Source organism: Bidens hawaiensis, unplaced genomic scaffold (genome assembly GCF_021521415.1).
Source record: "Bidens hawaiensis isolate Kalapana, Puna unplaced genomic scaffold, B.hawaiensis_p1.1 tig00039247_1, whole genome shotgun sequence".
In the NCBI taxonomy this organism is placed as follows: domain Eukaryota; kingdom Viridiplantae; phylum Streptophyta; class Magnoliopsida; order Asterales; family Asteraceae; genus Bidens; species Bidens hawaiensis.
In genome coordinates, this window is record NW_027505602.1 from 361 (window position 1) to 19,702 (window position 19,342).

Here is a 19,342-nt window from a genome sequence, read left to right on the forward strand (position 1 = left end):
TGGGATTGAGATTCCATGTATAATGGTTGATTGCATTACATTGATCAATCAAAAATATCTTTTTTCATTCCCTCACAATGACTCATTCACTCTCCCTGTAATTTTTGCATACCAAACGCTACCTAAGAATATTACAAACCCAAGAAAGCTTAGCTTGATTTCCCCAAAATTGTATGAAAGACAAACCCTAGATTTACAAACCTAATCTATACAAGTTTAAAACCGAGTATTAATACCCGAATCCATGCACGATCAAACCTGAACCTGATCATACCCTACCCGTGTACACAGGGTTAGGCTTTTTTTCAATACCCGAACTCTATATGGTTTCTCTCAATACCTGGTTTATCAAAACCTAATCATACCGCAAACCTGGTTCCATACTCGAAACCAAGTAATAGAAAACCCCAATCTATGCACCTCTAGCCAGTTGTGCCAAACGCATAATAATAAATTTACACAAAAAAAATAAAATATGGGAAATACCACGATGCTTCAAAATACTTAAACTAATTTACAGAGAGTGAATTGCGATTTACTTCCATGTGGTTGTTCAAATATTCGGTTTTAGTCCAATAGTTTCAAATTTGCAATTGTGTATATGTGCTTTCATTTCACTTAATTAAACATGACCCCACTAACCCCGTTAAGTCTTATCGTTAAACCCATCAACGTGCCCCTCACGTGAGGGGCATTTTTGTCCTTTTTTTCCCAAATGAGGGGGCTTGTGAATTAGAGCTGAGGTTTATTTTGGGGAAAGAGGACAAGTATGTCCCTCATGTGAAGCGCACGCAAATGGGTTTAACGACCAAACTTAAAGGGGCTAGTGAGGTCGCGTTTAATTGCAAGTGAAATGAAAGCATATGAACGAAAATCGAAATTTGAAACTATTAGACTAAAACCATATAGACGAAAACCGCAGTTTACTCTAATAGATATATACTTCATCTTTTAACAACTTGTAAGCAAACATTAACTTGCCAATAATGATGTAGATAGTTATGTATTCAGGTTTGTGAAATGAAATCACATGCACGAAAATCGAAAATTAACTTTGGATTACAATCGCATATTTGAACAAACCACAATGACGAAAACCGCATTTTACTCTAATAGATATATACTTCGGCTTCAACAACTTGTAAGCAAACATTAACTTGCCAATAATGATGTAGATAGTTATGTACTCAAGCACCAAACTTCATTGCTACAGTTGTCCCATTGTGTTATAAACTTATAATGCGTTGGAACTGAAGTTATCCTCGGATTGAGCCCCCATGATCAAATTGTATTCATAGGCATGACTATATTTCACTCACTTTGATGTTAAGGGACCACAAATTCATTTCAATGACACATGATAGATAACATATTACCACTGCTCAAAGAAGGCTTACATTGCACTTTACAAAATTCAAATAAAGGCTCTTGAAGGTTTGGAAAATAACTCACAGGCTTAAAACTGGTAGAAGTTGTTGTTATTAGATGCGCATAAAAAGTTTACCAGAATTAAGATCAAGTTCTGTTTTCCGAGATTCAAATATCATACACCAACACAAGTTTGAAATTATCAAAATCTCGTGTTCTAAAGTAAGAAACAAAATGTCACCTTACTTCAGGCACAACTAGGCCATAAATTAATACAAATATTCAGGAAATTATATCAGGATAGATCGATATCAACTACAGGGGAGGCTCGATGCACCTTCAGCAACTTACTAGCAAACTTAAACTTTTCATCCAATGTAATCACACCAAAGGAGTAGGGACGAATTACAATCTTTTTTAGGAAAGGGGAACAGGTAAGTAAACACTGTAACAAAGACAGTGTTTCAAGCTGTGAAAGCCCAGTTGTATTGTAGTATACGTGAGAATGCGAGACAACATCCCGCACATCCTGCAAGAATATGAGATAACACGACAACCCATTCAAATGCAAAACTACATATGAGATTACACGACAAGCAAGCAATATGATACATACCCAGTTATAATCTGCTGTGATTTCAAGACTCTGTAGATTTGGGCAGCTCCTAATCAATTCAAAAGCACATGGTAACTTCATACCCTCGTCTAAACATATTTTTGATAATTTAAGAACCTTGAGGCCGGAAAAGGCGGTAGAGAAGCTCTTGTTAGCACCACCTTGTATCAACTACAAGAGAATGTTATTATGTTATGAAAAAGTGAGGCTATGTTTCCGTAAAGTAAACTTCAAAAGTAGAACTCGTCCTTAGTTACCTTGCAGCGTTGAAAATCCAACTCAAGCTCTTGAAGTTTTGGAAGAGAACACACAAACTCAACGATTGTACTGGAGCTTGTGATCATCCTAGCGTCAAGATCACACAATGATAAAGATAATGCTTTGAGATTTTCAAGCTTTGCAATCTCATCTAGTTTGACTTTGCCTTTCGGGCATGTATAATCCAGTTTCAAAATCTTGAGTAATAATCTCCCCAAGTTGAGTGTTCTCTCCAAATTCGACAAACAGCTCTAAGCTCAATAGGTTTGGAAAACCATGGAAAGTAGGCGGAGGGTTGAGACAACAATTAAGAAGCTTCAAATGTTTCAACTCTAAACAAGAAAAAAGATGGGTAGGCAGCTCAAAGGGTTTGCGATACATACGAGTAATGGTGAGGTCGTTGATTCCTTTTCCAGACAAGAACATAATCCAGTGACAGATATCTTCATCGTTCACATCAACATGAAAATCAAATTCGTCTATTTTGATGACACACTTTGTAATGGCTCCTCTAAGATAGAGAAGAAGCCTACTGATTATAACTCCCGCTTGATTGTGTTTTTGATAAGTACTTAAAGAAGTTGTAATCCAATACGAGTTGGGTAAGTGGACTAAGCTTACCCAACTTGAAGCCGAACCTGGTACCTTGGATTACAAGCAAAGTCGTTCTCTCCCTCTTTGAAGCCGAACCTGTTTGGCAAAACTGAAGGGAAGCCGGGGCTAGTTTGTGGGTCTGCGAATTGAATATAGGCTTTTAGACCCATACTAATTAAGATTTTTAATTTAAAAAAGATATTATACATAGATATATATTTAATCGGCAAACTATAAACAAAAATAACTATTGGTCTACTTATAAACTCATGTGTTGCTTAGTGGTAGGTCATTAGTTTGAGACCAGTTATTAACACTTTCTTTTTGTACTTTTAACACAATTGTCTAGAAAGGGTCACAAAAGTTTATTTTGATTTAGGCCTCCGATATCATTGAGCGGGACCCGAAGGAAGCAACTCCTTTATGTCTAATAACTCGCAATTTACTTCAAAATAAAAAGATACCATTATATATTTAATAAACTATAAATAACAACCTGCATTTACTTAAAGGTGTTGCAAGTACATTCTTTATGTTGGATAGTGGTTCCCTTTTTTGAAGAGCAACAAGTTGGAAACCATGAACAAAAAAAGACCAAAAGGGTTAACGGGTTAGGGTTTTATACGTTTTCAATCTGCGGTTTTTCTGGTTTGTTACATGTGAATATGTGATGCAATATGTTAGATGGGAGAATTTCCAAAATGAAAAAACAAAAAAAATACAAAATGTATATTATTTTCGGTTAAACTTAAGAAAAAACTAAAAGAAATAATCCAGGTTGCAACACAATAACCTTTGGTTCTGGTCACCTGACTGAAGCCTTTCTAATCAGTCTCATTTCCATTGTAATTCATTCCAAAGTAAGAAACCAAACATCTCTTTAATTCATACTAGACTAAGGGACTATTTGTTTAGCACTTAATGGTACCATTCATATGTTCACATCTGAATTGCCCAGATTAAAATCGTTTGATTCGTTTAAAAAATTCCTCTGAGTTAATGAAACTAAAAACCCCTATAAATTCAGATAGCTTCTAGTAAAAAAATTAAGATTGATATTGTAACTCGTTTTTGTTGCAGTAATTAATACAAAAACTAACTCTCTCAGATAAATGGGTTCAGACCTCACGAATCAGCAGACATTTAGAATTAACTATTAAACCAAAAACTTCATTATAAGACTTAAATTAGGTTCAAGAATGTGAGCAAGATACTTCTGTGTTAATGCATCTGATTTGGTTTAATTTATATAAAACACCTCAACTCAAAATTAAATAAAGTCACAATAACCACCAAATTTCGTGTTTGCAGTTCCTACAACGACAAAACTGAACTCAATCTCACGCAAGTACAACAAGAACGACCTTGTGCAAACGCTGAATTAACCACCACCGCCACCTAGAATCCGTTGACGTCCACGTGTTGTACAAACAATGGTTAATTCCTACAAATCTAGTGACAGAACAGCTTGATCACAGAATCAGCCCCTGCAGTAAACAACCATGGCTGCCTCGGGTGGAACGTGCAGTCCAGCACACCTATAAAATCACATAAACAACCCATCAGCTTCAAAGATACATTTAAATGCAAACTATGCATACTTCTGAAAATAATGCCCCTCTACACACACACACACACACATGCGCTAAAACTATGAGTATGCTAGAAACCAACCTCTTCCGTTAACACTCTTATGACCATGAAGAATCTCCAAAGGAACAATAAGCGGGTTCTGGTTCAAATCCGAATACACCATCCCATGGAAAACATAGGCGGTGCAATCATCCGAAGACGATGCAAACAACGGGTAGGTGCGATGAAACGCCACATTCGTTATATCCTTAGGATGAGATCTGCATCAACACAGGACAACCAAAAAAGCCACGTCAGCACACACATGTGATAACTTTTAGGCGATAAAAACTAAAAAAACATTCACATACTTGAGAATCTTGTATGGTTTTGATGAAAGATCCATGTCAAACCAACATAGCTTTCCATCCTTACTCCCCACAATAACATTGTCACCTGCATTACAACACAATACAACCCGTTATTGACTTATTGTTTTATTTATTTTAAATGTTTAAATGTTCCAAAGCTAGAATAATAAACCAAGATAGGGGACGTGAATATACCACCAGGATGAATGGAAATAGATGAGATTTCACGAACTCCGGCATCGAGCTTTTTGATGAACTTTTTCTTCAGAAGATCATAAACACGAACAGTCTTTTTTGTAGAAACGAAAAAGATGGATCGTGTAGGATGAAAAGTTGAAGAAACAGGTAGGCCGTACAACTTGAACGGTAATCTTTGGGTAACTTTCTTCGAGAGCAAGTGTATTAATACGGCTTTTGATTCACGTAAGCAGGTAAGTCAAAATAAAACAATCAAGCTATACAGATTGTCTATATGTATATAGAGGAGGGATCATGAGAAGGAAAAGAAAAAACTAAAAAGGTTCATATTACATATAAATCATACTACATATATGCAGTATATCATACTATATATATATACTGCATATATGTAGTATACATTTTTTGGTCTTCTCACAATGAATGAGTTTTCTCATGATCCTATCCCTATGTGTGTGTGTGTATTTAAAGTAAAGAAAGAAAAGGATATCTGCAGGCATAACAGTTGAAAAATAGTCTCCTTTTCGATGCCATTCCACTGAAGACACAGTCTACAGTAACACAAAAACATGTGAAGATGTTGCATACAAATTAAGATATCGATTCGTTTGCTTCTAAAAAACGAAGTTATAAATAACGTAAATGTGTACCTTAAAGTGTTTGATCCTAATTCCTTCATATTTATCATACTGAGACCAGCTTACACTTGACCCTGCACTCTCTAAAAGCGATAAAAAAATAAAAAAAAACTAAAGTCAATAAAAGTCAAATCTAAAAAAAACCCAAAAAAGTAGCAAAAAACACTGACCAGAATCATCTGTGGCGGATGTAGCTTCAACACGCAAAAGATCTGCAATAGTCTTACTTTCTTCTTTCTCAAGCCCAGTGTTCAGAACAAAAACATCTTGTCCCCTTCAAATTTGTAAAATCATACAATTGTTCACCTTTTAAAACAAATTACAACAAAAAATGTTAAATAAAGTATATTGATACAATAATCTTACATGGAAACTGCCAAAATAGGAAGCTCGGGTAAAGGATTCCATGCAACATGCTGCACAGGTTCACCAAGTTCCCAAATTTTGATGCATCTACCGGTTTCAACTTCCCAGATACGTACAGTTCCATCATGTGAGCCTACATTAATCAATAAAAAAGGTAAAAAAAGGAGAAAAAAAAAAGAAAGAAAACATCAACTTAACAAAATGTTTACCAGAAGCAATATGTTGTCCAGATGGGTCAGTACAAACTGATACAACTGGACCCGTATGGCCTTTATATTCAAGATAACACGTTGTCGGGTATGGTTTAAGATCCTTGCGACTCGGAAGCTTTGGTTTTAAAGACTCGGGGTCGATATTGATCTAAAATACCAATAAAGATTAATGTTAAATCAAAATACTGTAAACATCATGGGAGTTGTATAAAACTACTAAAAGAAAATAAAAAGTACATCATTTAGATAACCAACCAAAAATTTTAAACAATCAAACAAGAACACATGTCTTGCTCGTTCATTTATGTTCGCGAACGTTCATTTATATAGACTTACCTTCATGTGTATCTGTTCATTTAGGATCGTTTATGTTCATTAGTATATTCATTCAGTAAATCTAAACACATGACAACCGCAGGAGAGATCTTTATATGATAAGGAAAATTGGACTTTAATAATCCCAACTTAATGCAGTTGGCCGATAATAATCCCAACTTTGAAAATAGCTATCACTGGTCCCAACTTTGACACTATTTGTTTTCATTGGACCTCCGTTAAAAAAAATTTAACGACGTTAAGTTTTTTCCAAATTTTAAATTGATCTTTTAGGGCTTTTGATCGGAATGAAAATACGAATTGATTGATGTAAAACTTAGCTCGAAACGGCGCTCCAAACAGCTTGATTTTTGTTAATTTAAAGTTTAAACATCAGAATCGAAGCATCCTTTAGTCGTTTGGACCACCGTTTGGAAGTAAGTTTTACATCAATCGACTCGTATCCTCATTTCGATCAAAAGCCCTAAAATATCAGTTTGAAATTTGAAAAAAACTTAACGCCGTTAAGTTTTTTTTAACGGAGGTCCAATGAAAACAAATAGTGTGAAAATTGGGACCAGTGACAGCTATTTTCAAAGCTGGGATTATTATCGGCCAATTGCATTAAGTTGGGATTATTAAAATCCAATTTGCCGAGTATTTTTCATATAAAACTGAATTTAAAAACTAGAGATAATAACCCAATAAAATTCTTTTTTATGAATTGTTTGTTTAAATGCAATTGAACAAACATAAACAAACAGGTTTGCTTTCTTAATTAACAAAAATGAAGAAAAAAATATGTCCGCCTAACTGCCTAAGTATTCAGTCATTTGTTAGGCTATGGTTAAGTGAACACGAACATGTTTGCTTTCTTAATGAAAGAGCATGAACAAAAAACCTGCCCAGTTAAGTGTTTGTTCTACTGTCAAGCTAAAGTTAAACAAACAAACACGAACAAGCCCCCTTCATGTTCGTTCAGTTGATCAGTTCATTTACAAGCCTATGTACATGTACAGTAGTGAAACACTTACACGCTTCTTTCTGGCCCTAGGGCACAAATACAAATCTAGGCATCGATCAAACGTTTCACGAACACTCTTTTCATAAGCTGGAACACTTCTCAAAGATGTGAACCTAGAAATAGATATAGATTTTAATAAAAACTTTAAATTAACGCTAAAGCAAGAATAGAATAAACGAAAATCAAAGTTACTATGTTACCGCTTTGGGATGAACTTGGGTCGGTCCTCCTCAAACATAAGCTGATAAGCATTAATCTCTTCTTGTGTTGGAATGTATTCCATAGAAGGGTTATAAGATTCTTCATGTCCTGCAAGTAAGCCATTGTGTTGTTAATATTTTGGTTACAAAAAAGTCAAATGGTACAAGTTTGAAATAAGCTAGTCAAACCTGGTAATTTAGCTTTAGGTGCAGGTATATATGATAATCCATGCCCTGATTGTTCAGTTTCGTCGCCCCATAAGTTATAAAAACGGGGTTGTTCTTTTGGCTTGTCAAACTTTATCAGCCCCTTTCTAATTGCCCTAATATACTTAACAACCTGATGAAAAACAACCACAAGATTAAAAATCTTAAGATCACATGCAAAAGGGATGTCACAATCTTATGAAGAACTAGACGTGAAAGTGTTTACCTTTTTGGCTTCCCATTTTGAAGGAATAAACCGCCTTTTTGGTTCTGGTGCGTTTGAAAGTGGATGCTTAGCACCATCCCACGCAAACCAATCAACATAAGGCTGCAAAGATAGCAATAAGTTATGTCATAAAAAAGATGATAGCTACAAACAGAAAACGTATAGATCCTTTATTACACAAAATAACACATACCGCATGTGGATCAAAATCAGCATGAGGTGCTCTTCCTTTCAACATTCTACGAATCATCTTAGTTTCTTCTTTAGTAAGTTCTACTTCCTCATCTTCAATGTCATCCATGATCTTACGCCTGAAAATTTTAAAAAAAGTCAACCTAGAACCAACAACGCAAATAATCATTTTAACATCATATCTAATATCTCAGCAAGCAAAGCTATATAAACATCTGATATCAGTTCTCAGTTGTCCACAACTTTGCTACTTCATACTGCCATTATGTGTTTAGCCTATAAACCTTCTAAGTTATAAAAAACCTTCTACAGCGTACAAGTTTAGCTAGTAAAAAAGTTAAAACAACTGTACAACTCACCAACTATTTGCATCATCAGTTTTGGCGAGAAACGAATCCAGTTTATCCAACTTCTCCTTCTTCTTGATTTTCTTTCCAGTAACATCATATCCAATATGTTCCTCATCATTGTACCACTCTAAAGGCACATCTCCAATGGTGTTACGAGGACCAACCTATAACAAAAGGTATATCAACAATAACCATTAAAGCCATAACAAATTTATAAAAAATTATACACCCAAATGACTTTAGATAGGTCGAACAATATAAAAGCTGAAACTGAAAAGTATTATAACTATAACAGACCTCATCTTCTGATGAATCACTCTCGTCTACCACTTCACGAGAATCCTCACTTGCACTTCCATCTCCTTGATCATGATCATCAACTCCATCACTCAGTCCATCATCATTGCTAGGGTTCTGTTGATCCTGGCATTATAACAATATATATAAATAACTAGACATCACATATAGAGGTAGCAATCCTGACCCAAACCTTGTTTGGGTCAGTTTGGGCTGGTTTTTAAATTATACGGGTTAGATTGAGTAAAACAATTAAACTACATGGGTTAAAAAGGGTCACTTTATAAGATCCAAAATGTCATCGCGGGTCAAAACAGATTGTAAATTCTAAATGAATGGGTTGTTTGGGTTGGTCCTTCCAATGAAAAAGAAACCATGGGTCGGCGAGCGTCGTCTGCCGGTATGGTTTCATCTCAGTCACCTATCCCTCCTCCCACAACCAATCCGTCACCGCCATGTGCTACAATTGCGTTGGACTCGCCGCCGTGATCTACATCCTCATTCACTGGTAAGCGGCAAAGTTTTGATTTTAATTTACTCGATCCAACCCCTTTTTCAATTGCATCTTCATCCTCATCTAACCTCTGTTTCATTCTCAAAACACACACATACAGAGAGAGAGAGAGAGAGCGGATACTCATTTTGTGATGGTAATTTACTGGGCCCAAATCGTTCATAAGGTAGGGTTGCTAGTGTTTAGATAATATCTCTAACTAAGTTCATGAATCTGTTTTTATTTTGACGAACTGTTATAGAAATGTTTGCTGAAAACCATTATCTTGGTGATGAACTCTGTTTTAGTATTATTCTTCATTCATTTTTTGGATAATGTAATGTAATGTCTATTTACGATACAGGTGGGCAAAGAGGTAGTAAGTAAGAATATTATATTGGCATGTACCTCATCATCACTATCTTCTTCTGATTCCAGTAATTCTGAATCTGAATTATTTGTAGCGTCTTCATCAGAAAAGGCCTAAAATGTTGTTGATTACTTAGTTCATAAGAAACAATAAAAAGCCCTAGCCCTAGAATAAAAGATACCTCATAATCATCATCAGAAACAACTGGACTGAGTATACTATCATCAGAGTCACTATGAACAGCTTCTTCTTCGAAGATAACTTCCGGTTTCTCTACCGTTTCCTTCTTCTTCATCTTCAATAAATATAAATATAAATCAAATTCAGAACCGGAGGAGATAAATAATGAACGCCGCGGAAGTAAGGGCAGGGTTTATACAACCGCTGGAATGGCAAAACCCTAATATTCCATTTGATATTATTTCGTTTTACGTTCTGGCCCCCATTGATCTAAAACTTTCTGGCTTTTACCCACAAAACTCTTTTTTCTTCTTTTCATAACTTATATATAAGCCAGTTCGGCTCTTTTAACTTACACAAATCTTTCTATCCCTACCTCAATGTAAGGGGTTATATTTTTGTATCCACGCTAATAAGCCAGCCAAACAACGAGCTATTGTCCCTCATGGGTATCATTGGAGTTTTGGTGTGTATTTTCGCATGTACAATGCAAAAGAAAGTATGATCGAAATGTGTCTTTTTAGACTATGCCTATTGGCAACCTGGTTGGACATTAAGATTGCTAAAATAAAAAAAAAATCAATAAAAACACACGATCTGGTTGTTCCGCCCACCATGGTTGCAAACTAGATTATACAAAAGTGGATTCCACATATCACTTGTGTATTGGAACAATACTTGCATCGGGCCATCTCTTGTGAGTCGATCATAACACACAAATCATAATGAACCCAAACCTCGGAGCATCGCGTTGTTTCGATGACCATAACAACGTCGTCGTTATTTGCCATTGATTGCCGGTTTAAACTTAATTGTGATTTAAAGTGTGTTTTAGAGTTTTGAAAGTGTTTTAACAAGTTTTACATACCACATAGCTATTTATAGTATGCGTGTAAGGTGTATATAGTTAAAAAACCAGTTCCAACGGTCAAAAACGGCTATATAGCCGTCGGAACTGGTTTCAAACGGTCATAAGGTTTAAATTTCAAAAACAACCGGTGTACCTGGTTTATACGTAAAACCCGGGCCGGGTTCCTACCCTACCCAGTTCCACTGGGTTCCCATATTACTCCAACGGGTCGGGTCCGGTTCCTAACTGGAACTGGTTCCATTCTGTACCCGATGACAAAAAATCCGGTTCCTACCCAGTTCCGGGTATCAAAAAAAACCCGATATTGTGCACATCTATCCGTTAGGCATTGGATCAAATCAGAACACGTTGCACGTGTACAAAATTGTAAGTTGTATTGATTGTTGTGTTTAGGGAATTAGGGGTTACAAGGTGAAAGGTTATGTACTAACAGTATTTAAAAAATCATGTCTTCTAACTAATATCAATCACAAATATGCTCTAACAGATTGTATTAAACCAATAACTGACTGACATGTTACCAGTTTTTATAGAGATAGAGTTGGCTCTAGTAGATGCATGTGAATATGTGATGTATATCTGGATACTAAAACGTTACCTTTTACATGGCACATCAATAGAAATACCGTAAAAAATACACTGCAATACAAAAACGACTAACAAAGCGTAATAAATCACATAACAATCCTTGAAGACGGAGTTTACGATCAACACCTCTATCACAGATAAAAACAATCTATATAAAAAAATTCTGAATCCAACATGCGAATAAGAATTCAGACTATATGGGAACAGGTGTTCATTATGAAGAAGCTTCATCACAGGCTGATTTTTTAAGCAAGCAATGACCATGGTTCTTGAGATACAACATAGCAAATAAATTAAAAGTCAAAAAAGCGGCTCGGTCTTTGAGACCCGCCACTGCGAGTTTGCAACAACTTAAAGCCCGAGCTTTGAAAGAAGCTCATTCCATCTTGGAGTTTCTTCATCAAAAATATAGGTCAAAGGAGACACCAAAACTCCACTACCTCCAATCTGCACCATCAGAAAAGGCCAAATATAAAGCAACTTTATAGGAAGGGCAGACTGTAACAATTAGGGTCTCAGTCACAGATGCGATAGATCCATGTTATGGTTCACTCTAATAGGTGAACGGGTCAATCAGATAGCTAAAAGTGAGACAAGTCGAATGGGTTGAAAGCAGGGGTGGGGTGTAAACAAGCCAAGCTGCCCATGAGGCGTGAGTACTTGAGATCGGCTAGCTAAAAGCTCAAACCAAACCCAGCTTAAACAAGCTCTAGCCTTAGCACGAGCCTATTAATTATATAATCTTTTTTATATTATAATTAAGAGTTAAGTGCCATTTTAGTACCTGTGATTTGGCCAATTACGCAACTTTAGTACCTATTTTTTATTTTGTGCAAATGGCTACCTCAGTTTCAAAAAACTTGTATTTTTAGTACCTTTTTTCTAACCCCGTCTATTTTTTTCCGTTAAGTCAGAGATAATTTGATAACTTCGTTATTTTCTTTGTTTTTTTCTTTTCTTTTAAACACTTATATCTTGTAAACCCTAAATCCCCAAATCATAACATCGAAATCCAAATCCTAAATCCCCAAACCTTTTCTCCATATCATCATAGGGTTTGAATTTTTACGACATTCGGGGATTTATGATTTGGATTTTGATGTTATGATTTGGGGATTTAGGGTTTACTAGATATAAGCGTTTAAAAGAAAAGAAAAAAAACAAAGAAAATAACGAAGTTATCAAATTATCTCTGACTTAACGGAAAAAAATAGACGGGGTTAGAAAAAAGGTACTAAAAATACAAGTTTTTGAAACTGAGGTAGCCATTTGCACAAAATAAAGAATAGGTACTGAAGTTGCGTAATTGGCCAAACCACAGGTACTAAAATGGCACTTAACTCTATAATTAAATTTAGGGAAAATTCCCAAAATAGCCCATTTGAGGAGAGAGATTCCCCATATGGCATATGACCCTCTTTTTTGAATATTCCCAAAATGTCCATGTCAAACTCGTCAGCGGCGACAAGATTTGTTTGAGCCAACCAAAACCAACAGCGTGTTACAAATTCGTCAACGCGGCAAGTTTTGATCGAATTCCGCCGGCTCCGATAAGTTTTGAACCAAACCCGTCGTCCCACCTAAAACAAATTCAGCGTTGACTGGGTATTTCAAAACAAATTCGGGCTTTGACTAATCTATTTCCATGTAAGTTATTTGTTTTCTTCTATATTTAAATACTACATTAAATTTTACTCATATTTAGTTTTTCTTTTATAACTTTTAAGATATAAGATTTAAAAAAAATTCGAATATACCGTTGAGACGTGCTTGTTTTTATCAACGTGCCGATATAAATTTTATTCAAAACAAGTAGGGTCAAGTTCTTATTGTACATTGCGACATAAATTTGGCCTAACTCGGTTTAAAGTAAAATTTATATCGGCTCGTAGATAAAAATAAGCTCGTCTCAACAGTATATTCGAAATTTTGTAAAATTTTATATTATAAAAGTTATAAAAGAAAAACTAAATATGAGTAAAACTAATTATAATAATTAAATATTAAAAAAAAAACAAATAAGTTAGTTTGGTCGTCCACACCCAAGTTTGGTTCAAAAACTGTCTAGGACGACAAACTTGGAACACGTGGCATGCTTCTGATTGGATTTCAAAAGTTATCGGCGTCGACGAATGTGGTTTTAAACTTGTCATCGCCAACGAGTTTGGCATGAACTGTTTGGGAATATTAAAAAAATGGGGGTCAAATGGGGAATCTCTCCCCTCAAATGGGCTATTTTGGGAATTTTCCCTTAAATTTATATACAACAGTTGATAATAAAAATAACTAAATAATAAATATTATGCTATACTTATGATTAAAATAATAAAATTAAAAATGTAAATAGAAGAATTAACAAACAATAAACAAGCTCGAGCTTGAAAAACTACTTACAAGCCTGGTTCGAGTAGAAGATAGAGCTCGAAACGAGCCGAGCTCGAGTTAATGGAGCTAGGGCTCAGTTTGTTTTGTTTACACCCCTAATAACATAATTTTAGTACTCATTCATAACACGGGAGTCAACCCAACTTAACCCGGCAATACCATTTGATCCGTTACCCTACCCGCCTGACCCACCCATCTTGCCACCTCTACTTCAACAAGAAAATACTAGCATATAAAATTATAATTGATTATTAATAATAATATCACACAAGTCGAGATTCAGATCCTGTACCGCTCTGAGCTGCTGAACAGATTTGTACAACTTCTTTTTGGGTACACAAATTACTATAGCATAATAATCCGGCGTTGCCACACCGTTAACTTTACGGAAGACTGGACTTATAGTTGGTCCCTGCGCATATTTAAAATGCACGTTTAATTTGCAGGTTTAGTAATTTAAAACACATGCAGTTAAAACTTCACCTGAAGACCAGATAAAGACGGTTGGCTTAAAATTCTCTCCGCTACTTCCTCTGTACTGCTTCCTCTCATGTTGGCAACTACCTGAGATGCATTATTTGTTTAAAATTACTATATTAGACATAAAACTCAAAGGCACCTATTTCCTAGAATGGAAGATGAAAAATAGATACATAAAAATGAATATTTCACTTAATAGCAACAAAGTTTCTTCAGTGTTAACCAAAAGTCACTCACACTTTTTGTTAACTATAAAAATCACTCACGTTTCAATGTTGTGAAATATTTTATAAATGTTTAAAAGAATAGGTTAAAATTAAGTGACGCATAAGGAACATATATGAAATTTGGTTACTAATAAGCAACCTTTTTTTTTCAAATTAACCTGAAGCAGGGGTAATTATGAAGAAAAAGAAAATTCACTAAATAATAACTAAGTTTTAGAGCATTTCATTTAACTCAAGTTGGAAAGAGATATCACTACACTATATAGTAACTTAATTTTATGTATGTTCCATTTAAGTCACTAAAGTTTAAGAAAATTTAACATTAATAAAATAAATTTACAATAATGAAAGTTAAATGGTTTTATTGTTAGAGATTAGTGAGTTATTTTAATAAACAATATTGAAACTTGGTTATTATTTGATTCAATCCCATTTATAAACAAGAAATAATTTCATGTATCCCTCAAAACTTGGTATAATTTCATATTTACCCAAGCGAAAACCATAATATAAAATTTGCATAAGGATATTAGAATTTGAAGTGTAAGGAGAAAAATAAATGTATAATGGTTATATTATAAAATGTATTCAATAAAAAGGATACATAAGATATTTTAAGTATTTTGAATGTGTATATTCGGTATTTTTTTTTTAATTTGCCCCATTTAAAAAATATCAGCTTACTGTAAATTGATCGATCGCCTTCAAATGCGCCTCGAATCTTTCAAGAATCTCGTGTGTGATGTCCAATAAACCTTTCCGCTGGATTAAGGACTTCTTGCTAGCAACCATGACAGCCTGAAAAATATTTCTAGTCAGCAAATTGAAAAACTAAGAAAGGCTTGCCAGGCTGTACAAATAAACTTCACCTGGCTTTCTAGCAGTACTCCACCTTCAATTTCTTTGAGATTGTTTTCTTTCAATGTGGTCCCACTACTAACAAGATCCACAATAGCATCAGCTATTCCCATCTAAAGAAACAAGTGAAAAAACATAAACATAAACATACAAAGATTCATTTGCTACCAGAAACAACATATATGAAGATGAGTCACTGCATAAGTTTTAATTTTCATAGAAATCTATGCATACAAAATAGTAACAATCAGAGCTTGAACCGTTTAAGATGTCGCTTTAGTGGTCAATCGGTCACGTTAGCGGTTGAACCGTCTAACCCAAACACGACCTGTATATTTATTCGTGTAAAAAATTCAACCCTAACCTGGATACACTTTATATTCGTGTATCAGGGGTGTCAATTGCTAACATGAAATTCGGGGGTTTGGGTTTAATTTAAACAAGTTCGGGTCAGTTTCGAGTCAAACCCGCTAACATGTTTGGCTAAACAGGTCGTGTTCGTGTCAACCTAATGGGTTCGCGATTTGACCCATTTTATCAATTTATTATTAAATTCTTTCATAACGTGATTTGTAGGACTTTAAGCTATTAGGGTATTCTTATGCTAAAATTTAAAACTTTAAATTAAGTTAAAACAAAAAAATATATGTTAAAAGCATAATTGCTTCAAAAAAACAAATATATACTTTAAAACTAGAATCTAAAGTGTTAATATGTAAGAAAATCGGGTCAAACGGGTCGTGTTCGAGTCAACCCGCGAATACATGTGTCGTCTTCAGTTCATGTGCGTTACACAATTTTCGGGTTCAAGTGGTGTCAGGGTTTGGGTAAAATTTTAGGGTTCAATCCACCAACCCGGAAACATGGCCCGTTTAACTAGCAATTGGAATAGTTTCTGACTGAGGAAAGAAAGACTCACAGCAGGAGCTGCCTCCAGTGCTCCGTCAGCAGTTGAAAAGGCTACATGCTCAATACCATTTTCTTTCAAAAATTTGGGACTCAGCTGCAGATAGGGAAAAGCGATGCAAAGACCAAAGTCAACTTTCAACTTGGTCAAAATACTAAAAAAAAGCTGTGATAATATTTCTTAAGAAATGAATTGGTTACATAAGTGAAACCAGTTGCAACTCTTAGAGGCTTCTCAGCACTCCACTGAGGCATTTGTGCTAGCTCCTTTAGTGAATTAATGCCCTCAAAAATCCCATATTTTGGAATCTAAAAAGTAGAGAAGAAAATGTCACACGTGTAGTTTGATGTTATGAAATAATAGTTAATGTTCTTAAATCAGTTATTAAAGAGAAGAGCGACTTACAGCAAGAGATAAACGACAATCTCCATATGCGAGTGCATCATGGACAATAATTAGATCTTCATTTCCCTAGAGAAACAATCAACAAACATAACTATAATCAATGCTATAAAGAAAAACACTCAAAAGAATGAAGACGTGTCAAGCAAAATTCATGAAAGTATATGAAGTGACATCCAAATAGCAAATTTGAATACAATGGATATTAACAAATCAATATCTAAATTCAAAATCGACAAACACCATATGATATCAACGAGATTCGAATTCGACTAAGGTGATATCTTAGAAAAAATTGTGAGCAATATTTTAAATCCAAATAAAGCAATTATTTTACACTATATTTAGCAATTTTGTATATGAAGGTGGAGATACGGATATAATATTTGTATTCAAGTTTGAAATAATCAATAACCATTGATCAAAGTTAATTGAAATACACATAGATCGACTTCGTATCTGAGTAACAGTTAAGCATGAATTTGAACTTGGTTCTATTAAATCCTGATATTTACCTATTATCAAATTAGAAACTCGTAAGTCATCAGTACTTTTGGTTAGCATTTACAGGCCTACTTCTAATACTGTAATACTAATACATATCTTCAGCTTGAGAAATTAGGTTGCATAAAACTTGCATCCCTTTGTAATACCATGATTCCATAACAAATACTGGTTCTTCAGATTGTCAATTATGTCATGTCAAACTGTGCAAACTAAACAACTTTTTAGCATTAATTTCACTCTGGCAACATATACCAAAGTTATAAAAATTCATCAAAAGTGTCTAATCACCAAAACACGCCTTTAAGAATCAGATAACGCATATAGTAACTTCATGGTAACATAATTGATAATCATGAATAAGTTAATGACCAAAAGTGAAACAAGATATATCAGTTCAGTTTGAAACTTGTACTTTGTACATGTTGTCATTGTAATATCCTCTCCAAACTATTGATATCTGTTTAAAGAACCTATATATGTTATAAAGCATTCAGAAGCATAATCAGTGCTTGTAACTCCTATGCAAATTATATTAGATGATGAAATGGCTAGAAAATTTAAAAATTAATTCATTTAAGAATGTTACTCAAAAGTAGCCAAACTGCCAAAACGAAATACATGAAAACAAAATGTGTTACACATAACATATACTAAATAGGAAAACAACACATAAACACAGAAGAGGCCATGCCAGCTAGAAACAAGAATAATTATCAATTAGGACAATATACAGCATATTGTTCCTTACATTGTGTTACCTGTCCATATTCACTAAACGTGTCAAGACCAACAATACCAAAGTCTAGATCCCCTGAAACCAGTTTCCGTACAATGTCTTTAGGTCGCTGAAACCAGACTTCTAAGTTTGCAATCTGCAATTACATATTGTAAATACATCACTTTCAACCATGTAAACTTTTGCCACAAGTTTAATACTTCCATCACATCAAGTAGCATGCTTATGCATCTAATCACAATGTTTTCTTTAAGATAACATATTCTTCCCAACTTTAATTCACAATATAGTCAGGTCATTGATTTATGATACCAAACCTGCTACTACATAAAGCATGACTGATTTTGATGATACGGTCAAACTTGAAACAATAGTTTATTTGTCCTAATTGACAAAGGCAAAACTAATTTGGAAGTATTTGCCAAACCTAAAACATTACTTCATTTATTGTGCTGGTTACAAATCCCTATCAATTATTAGTTGAACACAGCATGAAGTAAAACAAATTCACCGATTCGTCTAACTTAGCCTTCACGTAGACTTAAACCAATGTTCTCAGTTAACTATAACATTTTACCGTAATCCACTTTACCTAATATTCCTGCATATCAATTATTCTACTATTATCTGGTTCCCTATATTCATTAATATAACAGTCAGAGTGTCAAACCGCTGATTTCTGATGGCAAACCTGCTACATAATAAAAGCATAACTTGCAACAATAGCTTATTTGTCCTATTTGACAAAAGGCAAAACTAATTTGGAATTATTCACCTGACTTAAAACATTACTACATTTATTATTATCATATGCTTGTTACAAATCCCTAACCTGAGGAATATCCGCAACGTATTGCCTTGGATTCGTTTGCCTCACCGATAATTGACAATCCTTACATAACAAAATTTAAACGCAGTTAATATATAAAATAATAATAATAATAAAAGACGAAGCGGTTAGAAACGAAACGAAATGAAATGAATACTTTGAGAAGATCGAGAGTATCAGAAGCCATTCGACCTTTACTAGGCAAGCCAAGCCTAATCTCATTCCTCTCTGTAGATTTACTCACTGCATTTTCCTTCACAGCCGTCGGTGACGTCACGGAGGAACAACACGACACGTTCAATTTCAATTTAACGGACGGAAGCGGTTGTTGGATGAAGCCGCCGGCGACGACGGGGCATTGGTGGAGAAACGTTTGCATGTGTGTTATTATTTTACGGGGAGAATGTGCAACGCCGCCGTTGGATCCCTCCCTCAGGTGCGTTGTTTGTTTGTTTTTGAATGTTGATGTTGAATTGAATGATGTGACAAATATGACGAGGCTGCG

At 34.8% G+C, this 19,342-nt stretch overlaps 2 protein-coding genes across 2 annotated transcripts; both read right to left on the bottom strand.

The window, feature by feature from the left end:
• Nucleotides 1-4,108: 4,108 nt before the first annotated feature.
• LOC143614226 (ribosome biogenesis protein BOP1 homolog) lies at nt 4,109-10,838 on the bottom strand. The gene is made up of 19 exons (XM_077087723.1): nt 10,785-10,838; nt 10,049-10,162; nt 9,889-9,980; nt 9,005-9,131; nt 8,717-8,871; nt 8,359-8,476; nt 8,166-8,267; nt 7,922-8,072; nt 7,733-7,841; nt 7,543-7,645; nt 6,191-6,341; nt 5,982-6,114; nt 5,786-5,889; nt 5,628-5,698; nt 5,468-5,528; nt 4,975-5,202; nt 4,780-4,864; nt 4,511-4,689; nt 4,109-4,374 (listed from the first exon to the last, which is right to left on the bottom strand). Exons 1-19 carry the CDS (start codon nt 10,836-10,838, stop codon nt 4,289-4,291), a joined length of 2,223 nt encoding a protein of 740 aa, XP_076943838.1. The 3' UTR covers nt 4,109-4,288.
• An 822-nt stretch (nt 10,839-11,660) lies between these two features.
• LOC143614224 (ATP phosphoribosyltransferase 1, chloroplastic-like) lies at nt 11,661-19,141 on the bottom strand. Its single transcript, XM_077087722.1, has 11 exons — nt 18,995-19,141; nt 18,841-18,900; nt 18,031-18,144; nt 16,769-16,834; nt 16,564-16,671; nt 16,376-16,459; nt 15,468-15,569; nt 15,283-15,396; nt 14,375-14,455; nt 14,184-14,303; nt 11,661-11,953 (listed from the first exon to the last, which is right to left on the bottom strand). The coding sequence occupies exons 1-11, from the start codon at nt 19,022-19,024 to the stop codon at nt 11,858-11,860; spliced, it is 975 nt and encodes a 324-aa protein (XP_076943837.1). The 5' UTR covers nt 19,025-19,141; the 3' UTR covers nt 11,661-11,857.
• Between the last annotated feature and the right edge of the window lie 201 nt (nt 19,142-19,342).